The sequence below is a fragment of the Leucoraja erinacea genome, chromosome 10 (assembly GCF_028641065.1).
Source record: "Leucoraja erinacea ecotype New England chromosome 10, Leri_hhj_1, whole genome shotgun sequence".
NCBI classification, from domain to species: domain Eukaryota; kingdom Metazoa; phylum Chordata; class Chondrichthyes; order Rajiformes; family Rajidae; genus Leucoraja; species Leucoraja erinaceus.
In genome coordinates this window covers 8,179,483-8,195,247 of record NC_073386.1, presented here as the reverse complement: position 1 = coordinate 8,195,247, position 15,765 = coordinate 8,179,483, and the positions used below count along the sequence as shown (strand labels likewise).

The 15,765-nt window shown below is 39.5% G+C and overlaps 1 protein-coding gene across 4 annotated transcripts in view; it reads left to right on the top strand.

The window, feature by feature from the left end:
• Positions 1 to 7,005, top strand: part of tgfbr3 (transforming growth factor, beta receptor III) — a 122,751-nt gene extending 115,746 nt beyond the window's left edge. For 3 of the 4 annotated variants that reach the window (XM_055641397.1, XM_055641398.1, XM_055641396.1), the window contains exon 17: positions 6,522 to 7,005. In XM_055641397.1, the coding sequence (XP_055497372.1) occupies positions 6,522 to 6,640 (119 nt within the window). In that variant the 3' untranslated portion in view covers positions 6,641 to 7,005. Of the gene's footprint in view, positions 1 to 1,138; positions 1,190 to 6,521 lie in introns of all 4 variants that reach the window. The other variant, XM_055641399.1, reaches the window with a different exon arrangement.
• The last annotated feature ends 8,760 nt before the right edge of the window (positions 7,006 to 15,765 follow it).

Here is a 15,765-nt window from a genome sequence, read left to right as displayed (position 1 = left end):
TTTGTCCCCACCACTGAAGCCATAAAGAATTTGATTTTAATGGCATTGTATGCCTGACTGCAGGTAAAATGGCATTTATAACTTCTTCAGAAGGCATTTTTATTAATCTTTCAATTTCTCTAAATCTCCATTCTTAATTGTAGAGCAATTTGCATTCATCAGTATTCTCTGTGTTTGTATATTTTTTTATGGAGCTCCCCAGGTAGAAATGTTTCAGTATTTGTTTTTTATTAAAAAGCCATGTTGATCTTAGTGGCTTGGATGGAAGTTTGCTTTGTCCTTATGATTTGGCTTTGAGCTGAGCCAACAGTGAGTTTAATTTTCACTTATTTTAGCAAATGTAGACTTTCCAATATGATCCACTCTGGGTCTTTCTAACATTTTGACTGATTGCAAGCCCACGGCTCAAAGCCGCATGTCATTGAGCCAAATTAATGATCTCATTTCACCAATGGTTTTAGTGTGGTGTTAAAAACAGAAGAACATTCACATGCATTAGGCTTTTTGCTTTGAGACCTGCATGGCCCTCACTACCTGATCTAGCAGATTGATAAATGGCTCAAAAGGTTCTATAGGTCAACGTTATAAGGTGCTCCACCTTATCGAACACACAAAAAAAAACCTTTCAACAGAAAGTCTGGGTTGGGATTAGAAATGACATAAAAGAGACACAAATCAAAGGTTCAGCTGCCTGCGTTTGATGGGTGATCGAATATAATTGATGATGTTCACAGAGAACCCTCATATCATTGGCATTACCACCTGGCGGAACTATAGGAATTGATCACAGCAGCAGAGAGCTAAACTATGGGAAATTTATGGCAGAGCTCAAATATAAATCCTAGACCTTTCTTTGTATCACTGTGCTCTATTGACAGAGTTCGATGTTGCTGTACACTCCCCTCAGGGCCTTTCAAATTCTCCAGGAAATGGCAAGATATTTATCACAGAACTGTTTTGTGTTGTAAGCGGGATCTTTCATTGTGTCTAAATCATCCATCATTGACTTAATTACATTATTGCTGAACAAAAAATATGCAAGGATGTGTAAGGAAAACATTTTAAAAATACATTATAGAACTATTTACTGTCACCGCTCAATTGACTTCCATTTTTTATCTGGATGTGAATATTTTAGATTTAAAGGGAATCAAGGAACATGGGGTTAGTGCAGGAAAGTGACGTTAAGGTAAGAATTCAGAAATCTTTGCTTTGAATGTCAGAGCAAAGAGAAGAGCTGTATTCCACTGCTTCTGTTTCTTTTGTCCTTGTACAGTGCCCTCCATAATGTCTGGGACAAAGACCAATCATTTCTTTATTTGCCTCTGTACTCCACAATTTGAGATTTGTAATAGAAAAAAATCACATGTGGTTAAAGTGCACATTGTCAGATTGTAATAATGGCCATTTTTATACATTTTGGTTTCACCATTTAGAAATTACAGCAGTGCTTATACATAGCCCCCCCATTTCAGGGCACCGTAATGTTTGGGACACAGCAATGTAATGTAAATGAAAGTAGTCATGTTTAGTATTTTGTTGCATACCCTTTGCATGCAATGACTGCTTGAAGTCTGCGATTCATGGACATCACCAGTTATTGGGTGTCTTCTCTGGTGATGCTGCACCAGGCCTGTATTGCAGCCATCTTTAGCTTATGCTCAAGTTGGGGGCTAGTTCCCTTCAGTTTTCTCTTCAGCATATAAATGGCATGCTCAATTGGGTTCAGTTTGGGTGATTGACTTGGCCACTCAAGAATTTACCATCTTTTAGCTAAAAACACTTTTTTGTTGCTTTAGCAATATGTTTGGGATCATTGTCTTGCTGTAGAATGAACTGCCAGCCAATGGGTTTTGAGGCATTTATTTGAATTTGAGCAGATAGGATGTGTCTATTCACTTCAGAATTCATTATGCTACTACCATCAGCAGTTGTATCATCAATTAAGATAAGTGAGCTAGTACCTTCAACAGCCATACATGCCCAGGCCATAACACCCTCACCACTGTGTCTCACAGATGAGGTGGTATGCTTTGGATCTTAGGCAGTTCCTTCTCTCCTCAATACTTTGCTCTTGCTATCACTCTGATACAAGTTAATCTTCGTCTCATTTGTCCACAAGACCTTTTTCCAGAAGTGTGGTTGCTCTTTTAAGTACTTCTTGGCAAACTGTAACCTGGCCATCCTATTTTTGCAGCTAACCAGTGGTTTGCATCCTGCAGTGTGGCCTCTGTATTTCTGTTCATGAAGTCTTCTGCAGACAGTGGTCATTGACAAATCTACACCTGACTCCTGAAGAGTATTTCTGATCCGTCGGACAGGTGTTTGGGTTTTTTTCTTTATTATAGAGAGAATTCTTCTGTCATCAGCTGTGGGGGTCTTCCTTGGCCTGCCAGTCCCTTTGTGATTAGTAAGCTCACCAGTGCTCTCTTTTTTCTTCATTATGTTCCAAACAGTTGATTTTGGTAAGCCTAAGGTTTGGCTGATGTCTCAAACAGATTTATGGGGGGATTATGTATAAACACTGCTGTAATTTCTACATGGTGAAACCAAAATGTATAAAAATGGCCTTTATTGAAAGCTGACAATGTGCACTTTAATCACGTGATTTTTTTCCTATTACAAATCTCAAATTCTGGAGTACAGAGGCAAATAAATAAATGATGGTTCTTTGCCCCAAACATTATGGAGGGCACTGTATATCCTTGCATATCTCTTCAATAAAATTATATGAAGACATGAAGCCCAATCCTATTGGATTTGAACAATTTAATCAATCCTCGGCACTTCAACAGTTCTTCAATACACTAACAATTTTGTTGAAGTTGACAGTGTTTTTTCTTTAGCATTATTTTCCTAACTTTGAAAGAATTATATTTTAAAAAGGATTTCCATCTGCAAAAGGTGAAGTTAATTAAAGTTAATCTGGGTACACTATTTCTGCTGGATACTGAGACAGCAGATGCTCATTATAAATTTAATAACTGCCAAAACAACAAAACAATGTTCGGACAGGTTTTATTTCCAATTACACAGATTTTTGTTGGGAGAGCAAAATTCGCAATAGTAGTTCGGGTGGCACAGTGGAGCGGCTGGTGGAGCTGCTGCATCGCAGCACCAGAGATCTGGGTTCGATCCCGACTTTGAGTGCTGTTTATGTGGAGTTTTTTCACATTCTCCCTGTGACCGTGTGAGTTTCCTCCAGGTGCTCTGTTTCCTCCCACATCCTGAGGATGTGCGGGTTTGTAGGTTAATTGGCTGGTGTAAATTACCCTTATTGCATTAGGTGTGGATGAGAAGGTGGGATAACATAGAACTAATGTGAATAGTGCATCGGTGGGCCAAAGGGTGTTTTATCATGGAGTAATTTCAAGCAATTCAATCCGTTATCACGGAGTTTTAAAAGATGAGGAAAAGTAATGCTGTATATCCTCCGTATTTCATTCATTTGTTTGATGTGTTGCACATAATTAACCCATTCCCTTTAGATAGATTTTGCAGAGATGACTAAATATTTAGATTTTGTTTTCCATCACCTCGTTACTGTGAAGCTGTGTAGGAAGAATGCTTACATTGCTGTGATAAATCTTTTTGATTTACTCCTTCTGCGGGCCGTGGATTTATCTAGGCTATTTCTTTCAGTATTCATTAATTTATTGGTTTTCTGGAGAAAAAAAAACATTGCATATTCGCTGATCAATAAAGAAGGAACATCTTGTCATTGTATTGTGATGCAGTTGTAAAACTGGATTGCTCACAAAAAATAAATAACTGAGTGAGGATTGTGCGTAACATTAAGACCAATTGATTAATTCAAAACTTTGACTACGTCACAAGCACAACTCCATATTTATCAAGGGCGACAGAATAGAAAAAGTGGACTCATCGTTAATTTGTACGTTGGGGCATGATGAAGCACTTGGCAGGTCACATTGCCGAACATGCTGTTGCAAGCCTGAGGGAATAAACCCAGGTTTTGCTTAAAGTGTACAACAAAATGAAGTTGCTTATTCAAAATTATGACCTGTAGCATCTCTCTTGACACTAATTTTACAAAACAGCTGTACAATTGTAGCTGGGAAATATTCCTTAAGTTATAGGAACCAGTCAGGCTTATATAAACCTGCACTGGAAGAAAGATATTTATTTCCCTCTAAGGGAGAATGACAATAGATGGTTATCACTTCCTTTTACTTACAAAGCTCAAAGGTACCGGAGGCAGCAAATCGCAAAATATGCTACTGTGATGCAGTTGTACTGAACATAGCCTATTGCCTTGAAAACATCAATTGAAATTCAGCAAAAGATACAACAGCTGTCTGAAATACTATTATTCAGCCCTGGAGGTGGAAACTGACTTCATTGTCATCCAGTATAACTCATTGAGTTCAAATTTTCCACTTAAGTCATGTTTTTCCTACATCTCTCAGTGCAGGTTACAAATTCTGACCAGTTCCAAATGTGTTCATCTTAAACATGGAAACATCCTCCCTCTAAATATTTGGGTTTGCAGTACAATTTCCAGGCATTATATGGAACCATGTTTGTGAATTGTATCTGATTCAGTGTATTAATCATACTATTAGATGGCAATTACATTTATTGCCTGTGTCTGGCTTAAGGTTTTTGGACCCACCAAAGTGCCTTTCATTTGTTACGATTGTTAGAATGAGTTATTTATCGAAGAAGAAAAATAAATCTTTCCATGATTGTAGACCACCTTTTTTTTTTAAATACCCTGATTACAAATTATCTGACAAAGCAAACTCAGAGTGGACTAGAGCAGATGGAAAAATATCAGTCAGATTTTCTTGGCAGGGAGTTCTAATACTGATTTTTTTTTTAAACGCAGCTATCTGCTGTGAGCTAGCTTTGTTTCAGTTTAAAAGTTGCAAATTACATCTGCAGAATATCATATTGTGTGCACCCCACCATGTTCAATCTGCTAAAGTGAACGCTTTCAAAAGCTGATCTGATTTTTCATGGTATGGTTCTTAAGCACACATTTTTGCAGTTTACGGGTGATTTTGGATTTGGTTCGGTGCTAGTTGTGACTTTATCCCTTCGTAGAATGGTGCACTAACAAGTGCAACTAATATAGAAAAGCCCCTTACATCCTCAAAAAATAAGTCCCTATCGTGAAATTGTTTGGGAAATGGTTGAATGTGATATTAAGCTACCAATCTGAGATAACAGTGGGGGATCGGGGCCGGTTCTGATTTTTGCATGAATCTGTGACATATTTGATTTTTTTTTTAACTTGGCAGTGAACCTCAGAGCTGAGAGGCCTTGAAAAGGGATTGTGATTTTTTTTTTTTTAAACATCTCCAGCAGTGGAGTGGAAAACAGGAACTTCATGGGTTGTGAAAACTATTTTCAAGCTGGAAAGTTTTAATATATACCTACAAATGAAGGAATTACATACAGAGGATTGATGGATTCATCTGATAAGAACATAAGGCCTTAAATTCTTCAGCCTCGCCCACAAGGCACTTTAATGTACATAGCACATGAAGTTTTAGACTTTACTTTATACTTTAGCGATACAGCGCGGATACGGGCCCTTCGACCCACCAAGACCATTCCAACCAGCGATTAAAGTCACAGCTTAAGGATAAGGGGGAAATCCTTTAAAAACCGAGATGAGAAGAACTTTTTCACACAGAGAGTGGTGAATCTCTGGAACTCTCTGCCACAGAAGGTAGTTGAGGCCAGTTCATTGGCTATATTTAAGAGGGAGTTAGATGTGGCCCTTGTGGCTAAGGGGATCAGGGGGTATGGAGAGAAGGCAGGTACGGGATACTGAGTTGGATGATCAGCCATGATCATATTGAATGGCGGTGCAGGCTCGAAGGGCCGAATGGCCTACTCCTGCACCTAATTTTCTATGTTTCTATTACCCCGTACACTGGCACTATCCAGCACACGAGGGACAATTTACAGGGGTTTTTTTTTTAACCAAAGCAAATTGATCAAGAAACTCAAACATCTTTGGAGTGTAGGAGGAAACTGGAGCACCTGGAGAAAACCCACAAGGTCACAGGGAGAATGTGCAAAGTTTGTGCAGAGGGCACCCGTAGTCAGGATCAAATCCGGGTCTCTGGCGCTGCAAGGCAGCAACTCTACCGCTGCACCACAGGTGCCGCCCTTTTAATTAATCTTATCACAAATTAAGATTCAATTTGCGTGTCGTTATGCCTTAATATTCTGTTGTGCTGCAGCAAGCAAGAATTTCATTGTCGTATCTGGGACACATGACAATAAACACTCTTGACTTGACTGGAATCTTTGCATCTTTTGGGGGAATTGGCCGACTAATGGATAACTGTTTTCCTCTCTAGGTGAATTATAATCTCTCATACAAACCACTGATGAATTACTTTATGCATAGCAAAAGAACTGAGATGTTATTTCTGTTTGTTATTTATTATTACCGCATGTTGAGACTAAATTTGCCTGCGGGATGTGTGCATTTGTTTGGTGCATTGGCCAACTAATTGACAATTGTTTTACCTCCGCAGGTGAAACAGGTGGAAGGCAGCAGGTCCCCACATCTCCTCCGGCGTCAGAAAACAGCAGCGCCGCTCATAGCATTGGAAGCACACAGAGCACTCCCTGTTCGAGCAGCAGCACGCCCTAACCCTGAGGGAAATAGCTACAAGGAAATGAAGTGTAGAGGCAAATTCAAAGTGGCTATGTGTTGGTTAATATCCCGAGGATAAAAGGAAGATCTTCAGTTGCCTCTTGAAAGCTGACATATACTTTCAAGACAAAAAATATCATCTTAAGTTGCTGTATACTTTAGGCAAACTGACTTCTCTCAAGCGCATAATGCTATATGTGATGAAACTACTAATTACCCTGAATAGGAACTTGCTAACAATTTATATGTTCCTTATGTGAAATTTGTACCAGATATTTTTCAATGCTGCTTAATGTCTAGAATGCGGCCTTTTAATTATTATATTGACTTCATTGTGAACACCAGCAACTTTTTGAACGCCGGGAAGAAAACACCATGTTCTGATTAATCAAAGATAACAACTCAACGTTCAGTCTTTCCAAGTCACATGTACATCAAATTTGTATCAGTTAGACCGGTTGTAAAATATTGTAAAATACCTGTACCAAAAAATAGCTCTAAGCCATCTTTCTCCACATAAGCTGTTATCAATTTTTATCAATGTTATCATTTTTTTTAAAGAACATTTACACCTTAGTTAAGAAATCAGCGTTTTAAGCTAAGTGATCTAAAATTGAAAATATAGACCAAAGCAGAGGTTTCTGCTGTTTTTCTCCAATTATCTGGACAGGTGGTTTTTGAAGATTTTAATTGGTTAGTTGTCCAAGTGTCTTGAAAGCAGCTGATGTTGCTTTTAGACACACATGGGGCTATAAAGCACACTCTGAATTCCTCTTTTTTTACTTTTTTATATTTTTAAAGCATTTGTTCATCAGTGAGATGATACAAGTCGTCCCACACCATGAATGTTATATTTTCTGCAACTCGGCAGACTGTGTTCCTCACGGTACTGACTATTGCAACCTGTACAGTTGAATGTATTTTGTCATGAATTAATAATGTATTCCTTGTATATAAACATTTATAGAACTCTCCAGAGCAGAGTACAGAGTATTTTAGTAACATATAGGCTATATTTTTTATTGTATTCTGGATTTCCGTGTAAGTGTTCTAAGGGTAGATTTGGTCGTCGAATGCTGACAATGGGGAGCTGGGCTCAAGCAAGTGATGGATGTTGTAGGTAATGTCGGCATTTAGTGACGGTCCCTGGTCAAGGAGGCAGTCCAGACACAACTGCATTGGGTTGACTGGATTAAAGATATCACACTTCTTTCTTTGAATGACATTTGTGTTATCTACTATCTGCCTCGCACTCCCCTTGAAACTAGCTTTCCTGGTATAATTGCAAGATTACTGAATTTACCCTTTGTTGTTAAAATTATAAAAATGAAATTCAATTATACAAATATGTATTAATTTTGCTAACTGTGAATTATTGTATATGGGTCTAATGAGCAATTGTTGGATTTTATAATAGATTTCTGCTATTTTGCTTTTTAGTAATTTCTTTCAGAATATCTGTTTGGGCAATAGAAGTTCATTTGTTTAATCAGAATCAATACTAATTAAAGTAATTGGAATCACTTTTACATTTTATTAAGATTCTAAATGCAAATGTTAACTTCATTTTTGAGACGATTATTGCCAGCTGAAGATATTGTATAAAATCTGTACACTTTTCTAAAGCTGGTAATTCAGTTTGACGTAGATATGGCTGCAAAATTAATATTTTTTTAAAAGATAATTGTACAATTAATGAAATTAAATGTGCATTCAGTAACTTGGCCCTGTCATAATACAGTGACAACAAACAAATGATAAGGTGACCAATCTAAATCATTAAGGCAGTTGGTGGTATTAAACAGTTAGTTATTATTCATATTCAAAATCAAAAATGCTGGAAATACTCTGGCATCTTCTGTAAAAAAAGAAACCGAGCAAATGTTTCAGATTGAAGAACATTGACTTTGTTTCTCTTTCCACAGTTGCTGCCTGACCTGCTGAGTATTCCCAGCATTTTCTGTTCGTATTTCAGATTCACAGCTTCTGCAGTTATTTTTATGATTTTTCAAATACTTTTTATGCCCTTATTCAGAACATTTCTGAGAAGTGGTTATGAATGGATCTAATGAGCAATTTAGCACTTTAATTTTCTTCTTTCAACAAACCAGCCGATCAAATGTCTCAATTTATTTTTTTTGTTTGAAAATGTTGCATTTAAACCACATCAGCTGATCAAAGAAAGGATGTAAAGCTGTGGTTTCAAACCATGGATGCACGACCCTCGGGGTTCTGTGAGGTTGTAATAATACCCAGCTTAGTAGTTGGAAAGTTCCCAAAAAAAGAAGTTAAAATATACTCTGCATGCCAACTGCCCCAGCCCTGGGATTGTGAACTGTGCCTGGGATAGCCTAACTTCTTAAAGGGTGCCGTATGAGACATTTGGTGTGTGTGTGTGTGTGTGTGTGTGTCCCCGTATCCGTGAAGGAGGAAGGTCATTTTAGATTATGAACATGGGACTTTAGCTGAAAAGGGTTGGGAACCACTGATGTAAAGTATAGAACAACATCATCCATTACTATTTTGCTATACAAAATAGAGTTGCCTCTAGCAGAGCCTACTGACTATTTTGTAAAATTACAGGTTTTCGGAAGACTTGTTGTTAGGTGGTGATTAAAGTTAGCATCTTTCAGACTGCTGTCATTGCAATACTATTTTGCTTTCTCATTTTTTGTTTCCAAAGTGATTGGGGAAAATACCCTACAGGAATGTTTCTCTTACGTTTCACAATATAAGTTGAAAAGATTTAGGAGTTTGGCTCGCTGCCTGAAAAGAAATGACTTTATGCCTTCCACTTTGCTTCAAACTGCATGTTAATCTGCTTTTAAGTTGTATGTGAAATCTTTTGTGTATTGCAATTGAATACAGATAGAAAAATCCATTTGGGCCTAACGTAATGATGCATAAAAAGAGATCAATGAATGTAATATCCTACTTCTTTTTGGCCTTTTCTTTTTCACTTTGACTCGAGGATACTATTGATTCTGGTGTTTGGGAGGGGTTTACTAAAACAATTGGGAGCAATCAGATTGCTTTAAACATTATGGTAGGTTCACTCTAATGATTTAACGTGGACCCTGGCAGCTGTACACCTAGAAATTTCAGATGGTATGTACCTTTTGCATACTTTGAAAGTTTGTATAATATTACTGTTGGAGAAACAATTCATCGAAGATTGTAAATTTTCTTTTCTTAACACCATTTTTTTCTTTGCCTTTAAAATATATCTACCTCACTGTTTTACTAAAGGAACAAAGCCTCTCCTGCTGGTTGTACTATATGACTTTTGTAAGTATTAGCAGGTGGTATCTGTGCCTACTTAATAGGGCTGTGTTCTGTTCCTATCTATTTTGCATATGCTGTTAAAAAGGGATTTATTGTGAAAGTTTAAAAAAAAATGTTGATCTTTTGTCATACTATATAATTATGTCAAATAAAGGTGTATATCAATTAACTGAATCTGGAAATTGTCTTTATTAAATAAAGACGTGCTAGATTCCAGCAAGGTAAAAATTAGATTTTCTAGAGAGTAAATTATGTTTACTTATGACACAATGGTTGCAATTTCACTCAAATCGCACACTGAGATGTCCCCGCAGAACTAGTTGTAGGACCAACACAGATGGGGAAAGTCTAATTAAAGCATAGAGTAGAAACAAGGAATTGTAAATGTTGATTTACCAAGGAAAGACACAAAAAGCTGGAGTAACTCAGTGGCTCAGGCAGCATACCTGGAGAGCATGGATAGGTGACGTTCAGAATGAAGAATAATCCCAACCCAACGTCACCTATCCATGTTCTCCAGGGATGTTGCCTGAGCCGCTGGATTACTCCAGCTTTTTGTGTCTCATTAAAGCAGTCAGTCCTCACTGTAACAGCATCCAACTATTCCCTGAAGAATCCGAGACTGTTGCCTCCCTTATCCTTACCCCACTGATGATACTTATTAAGGAGAATTTCTTGACATAACCTTTGGCTTGAATATTAAATTTCTTAAATCATGCAAAACAGAATGTGAGAAATAGGAACAGCTGTAATTCATTTTCATTATGCGGTATTTAGAGGCCATATAACCTGCCACAGCAGGAAATTTCAGTGCAGTCAGGAGCAAGTTTATATCCGTGGTTCCTTAAATGGTAAATTACTAATCTTGGCAATCCTGTAGTTAAAAAAAAAAAAGTGTCGAGTATCGTGTAGGAACTGCTCCACAGGGAGGAAGAAAAACACGAAAAGGGAGACTCCCTGTGAGCCTCTGTGAAGCACCTTCCAGCAGATGGTCAGAGTCCTGGCAGAGGGCTGGAAGCGAGTTTACTTCCTGCCCCCTCAGTGTGGAATGCAACACATTGTAAACTACCCAGAGAAAGAGAATGGGGAATAAATTAGTGCAGCATTTTAGAAATGTTATGTATGGTGTCTTTGTTAATATGGAGCCATAAAAAAAATTCCAGAAATGAACGACAAACATATAAAGTGCAAAGGTGTACAACGAAAAAAAAGTTAAAGCAGACTCAAAAACAAATTAGGCAAACCACGGCACTTGGCCTTAAAATATACCAAATGCATTTGCAATGAGGCACTGCAACTGTGGTGTTGTGAATCAGATTAAATTTGGATTGTTCACAAGTTAAACTGGAAGAAAGTTTTTCTTTTTGCAGAGTACACTGTTTGCAGATCTTGAGATATTGGTAATGTGAAGATGGTTTGTGGGAAATTGAACTTGAAACACCATTGCCCATTGTTCATTAAGAACCGAAACTGAAATAAATTGGAACAGAAGTCCAACTGTTCAGAAATATTGCCCAGGAGAGGTCAGTTATTTGCATATTTCCTTTACGAGAAGATCTTGTGCTTACTGCAAAGAGAGGACTTATTTATTTTCCAGAAGTATTTTTTTTACATTGCATGATTGACCATTAAACTCACGAGGTTGTTGTTTATAACCTTTTTCATTTTGCTTGCTCCAACTGTTTTCATTTGGATCCAGAGTATTTCTCTGCAAATCCGATTAAAGCATGTTGTCTTGCCATGCTTCACTGATACTTAGATGACTGTCTGACCAAATGAGAAACAACTTGCTTGCACTAATGGATTTTCAGTATCTGATGTAGATGTGATGATTGGAACCTTGCTCCAAGTCGTGACAGGAATGTGATGAGGTTTAGGATTAACTAGTGCTGAAATGGAAAACAGTTTCTCATTAGTTTTGCAGCATTCTGCTCCGAATCCCTAATTTATATCCTATGGCTGATGAACAAAAGCACTCTGATGTTAGTGATTAAAGGCTTGGTATTACCCCAAGTATTTAATGTCAGCTAAAAGTCATTTAAAAGTTCAACAATGCTGCCTAAGGTATGGTTTTTTTTTAAAAAAAGTCAATATCCTGTAAATAAAAATCAGAAAGGAAGTTCATTAATTAACAGTATAATGTATTATTGGAAGGAATTGATGTTCAATTTAATGAAAATAAACTCTAAATGTCTGTCTTTGGCTTTTGGAAAAATGATACCTATGAGAGTTGCAACAACTAAACCACAGGAGCTGAAAATTTGCAAATTCTTTAATCTCCTGCTGTCATGAGAATCACTTTTAACTGCTTTAGACATTTCATTGCAGAGTAAGAGAAACTTTACAAACCAGAGGTCAAATTGATGTGAAACAATATGTATCAAGATTAATACAACCAGGACACAGAGAGTGGTGAATCTCTGGAACTCTCTGCCACAGAGGGTAGTTGAGGCCAGTTCATTGGCTATATTTAAGAGGGAGTTAGATGTGGCCCTTGTGGCTAAGGGGATCAGGGGGTATGGAGAGAAGGCAGGTACGGGATACTGAGTTGGATGATCAGCCATGATCATATTGAATCGCGGTGCAGGCTCGAAGGGCCGAATGGCCTACTCCTGCACCTAATTTCTATGTTTCTATGACAGACACAAAATGCTGGGAGTAACTCAGCGGGACGGGCAGCATCTCTGGAGAGAAGGAATGGGTGACATTTCGCGTTGAGACCCTTCTTCAGACTGATCCAAGGATATTCTTGACCAATATGGCAGGTCAAGGATGAACGGGATCCAGAAATATTCACTGCACTGTGAGCCATCCTGATATTCGGCTTTTTCAATAGACTAGTAATGATTTCTGTAGCTGTTCTTAAAACAATGCCTCATGGTGAATTAAATGAATCATCTAAGAAAGCTTTTTGATATTCATCAGCCCATGTGGGGCTCTTTAAATCATATCCTTTATCCAGATGCTGAACAATGAAACTGCATCTGTCTGGCATTTGTTGCCCACACCCAGTTTGGTGATGATGCTCCATGGTATTGCAGAAGATCTGTTGAGCCTCACCCTTCCAGCCTGGTCATGTTAGAACATGGTAAAACATAGAAACATTGGTCCTGAAGTAAGCCCTTCGAGCCAGCATTGCTATTCAATACGATCATGGCTGATCATCTGAAATCAGTACACTGTTCTGGCTTTTTCCCCATACCCCTTGATTCCTTTAGCCCTAAGAGCTAAATCTAGCTCTCCCGTGAAAACATCCAGTGATGTGGCCTTCTGGCAGTTTCAGAACTCTCTGGATGAAAACGTTTTTCCTCATCTCAGTCCTAAATGGCCTACCCCTTATTATTAAACTGTGACACCTGGTTCTGGACTCCCCCAACACCGGAACCATTTTTCCTGCGTCTAGCTTGTCCAATCCTTTAAGAATTTTATGTTTTTTTAAGATCCCCTCTCATCCATCTAAATTCCAATGAATACAAGCCCAGTCTGACATCATTCAGATAATAATCTGCCTTCCTGTTCTTGCCCCCAAAGTGGATAAGCTCACATTTATCCACATTATTCTGCATCTGCCATGCATCCGCCCACTCACCCAACCTATACAAGTCACCCTGCAGCCTCATAGCATCCTCCTCGCAGCTCGCACTGCCACCTAGCTTTGTGTATTCTGCAAACTTGGAGATGTTACATTCCCTTGTTAGGTCTGCTCCCCCAACGCAAGATTCCACCACTCACCCCTTCCCCCAATGCAAGCCGTTCCCCCAACACGGGGTAGAGAGGGAGGGGAGGGGAGTAGAGGGGGGGGGGGTTGGGAGGGAGGTAGCTGGAGGGGGTATGGGGGGGGAGGGGGGGGGTAGGGAGGGAGGGGGGAGAGGGAGGGAGAGAGGGTAGATAGCAAGGGGGAATTTCCTTCCTCCACCCACCCCCCCCCCCCCCATCTCCCTCTGCCACCCCAGTCCTCACCCCATCTCCCTCCTCCTCATTACAAACCTCGGCCTCAGCTCACCCCGGCCCGGACCCCGGCATCTGCTCCTGCTGCCAGCCCTCTCCCTCCCTTCTCTCCTTCCCTTCCATGCTCTTCTTGTGCACTGGTACAATAGATGCCTTTTTGAAGAAGGTGGGAACATCAGACTGCTGAAGTGAGGGGAGAGATGGTGTCGTTGAATACTCCTACCAGTTGTCCATTACCACAGGTCCTCGCCACATGCCGGGTATATTGTCCAGGCTGGATGCTGTCTGTGGATTCATCCTATTGAAGGATGCTCTAACATCGGCCTTGGTGCTCCTGCATATCTCCTAAGTATGAAGTATTATATCTTGAGCCCAGGATGAGGAAGAACATGCACCCTCAGATCTAGTAACCGCTGGGAACAGACCATTGCTTCAATTTAACATTACCGCTTGTCTCATGGAGTTTCTCACTCGACAATATCAAAGGTACTCCTCTAGAATGGAAAATCCTCGACAATATCAAAAGTACCCTGCCTCTAGCTTAAGTAATACAGAGCATTCCCATCAAAAACAGTTTCAGACCATTACCACTTCAAAGCAATAATTTCAATACAACGCAGAACAAATGAAGACACAAAGTGCTAGAATATCTCAGCGAGTCAGGCAGCATCTCTGGAGACTAAGAATAGATGACGGTTCATGTTGCTGCCTAAGATGCTGCCTGACTCCCTGAGTTACTCCAACACTCTGTGTCTTTTTTTGTAAACCAGCATCTGCAGTTCCTTGTATCTGCTTTATTTACAAGGATGTTGCCCGGACTCGAGGGACCCTAAGCTACAGGGTGAGTTTGGGCAGGCTAGGACTTTATTCCTTGGAGCACAGGAGGATGAGGAGGTGATCTATAGAGATGTACAAAATCATGACAGGAATAGATTGGGTAAATGCACAGAGTATTTTGCCCAGAGTCGGGGAATCGAGAACCAGAGGACATCGGTTTAAGGTGAGAGGAAAAGGAACCTTAAGGGTGTATGGAATGAGCTCCTGGAGGAGGTAGTTGAGGCAGGGACTATTGCAACGTTAAAGGAACATTTAGACAAGTACATGGATAGGATAGGTTTAGAGGGATATGGGCCAAGAGCAGGCAGGTGGGACTAGTGTAGATGGGGCATGTTGGTCGGCAAATTGAGCTGAATGACTTGTTTCCATGCTATATGACTCTATAAACTCTGCTCAGTACAAAGCACATCAGACATAGATGTTTGCTGCTCATAGTCTCTCTAATGGATGCCCCTCAATATAAATCTCAGATGAACAGTTACATATAGTTCAATATTTTTATGATGATCTCCCAATTATGTAATTTCTGCTGGGAGGAGAGATAGACCAATATTGCTGGGTCACAGCTACAGTGAGGCCTCAGAAGGTCTGGTCTTAAGCCTTCAGAGACAGAACCAAAAACAACGACAGGTTATGGAGTAATCCTTTTATTTCTCACAGGCCACCATTGTTCCTTTTCCTGCTGGAGTCACCTGATAAACAAACCATCTGGGCAGTGCAGATTACCTGAGATGAATGGTGTTGGCTGTAACATTGATTATTTGTGCTCACCGCCCCACCCCCTTCCAACACAGACAGATCACAGCACAGGGAATGAAGTAACGACAGAAATCAGAGGCAGGGCTTGTGGGATAAGCGTACAGTAAGAATGTTTAATACTGAAGGGCTAATGTGAAACTTGGCACACACCCAACTACGGAAAGGCAGGAGTTTTGCTGCTCCTGCCTTTCCACAGTTCCCACTGCTTTTATTTGAGTTCTTTTGGGAATGAGGGAACAAATTCTCCAAGCTTCATACATTGGATATTACTTATCATTGTTTTTTTAACCAGT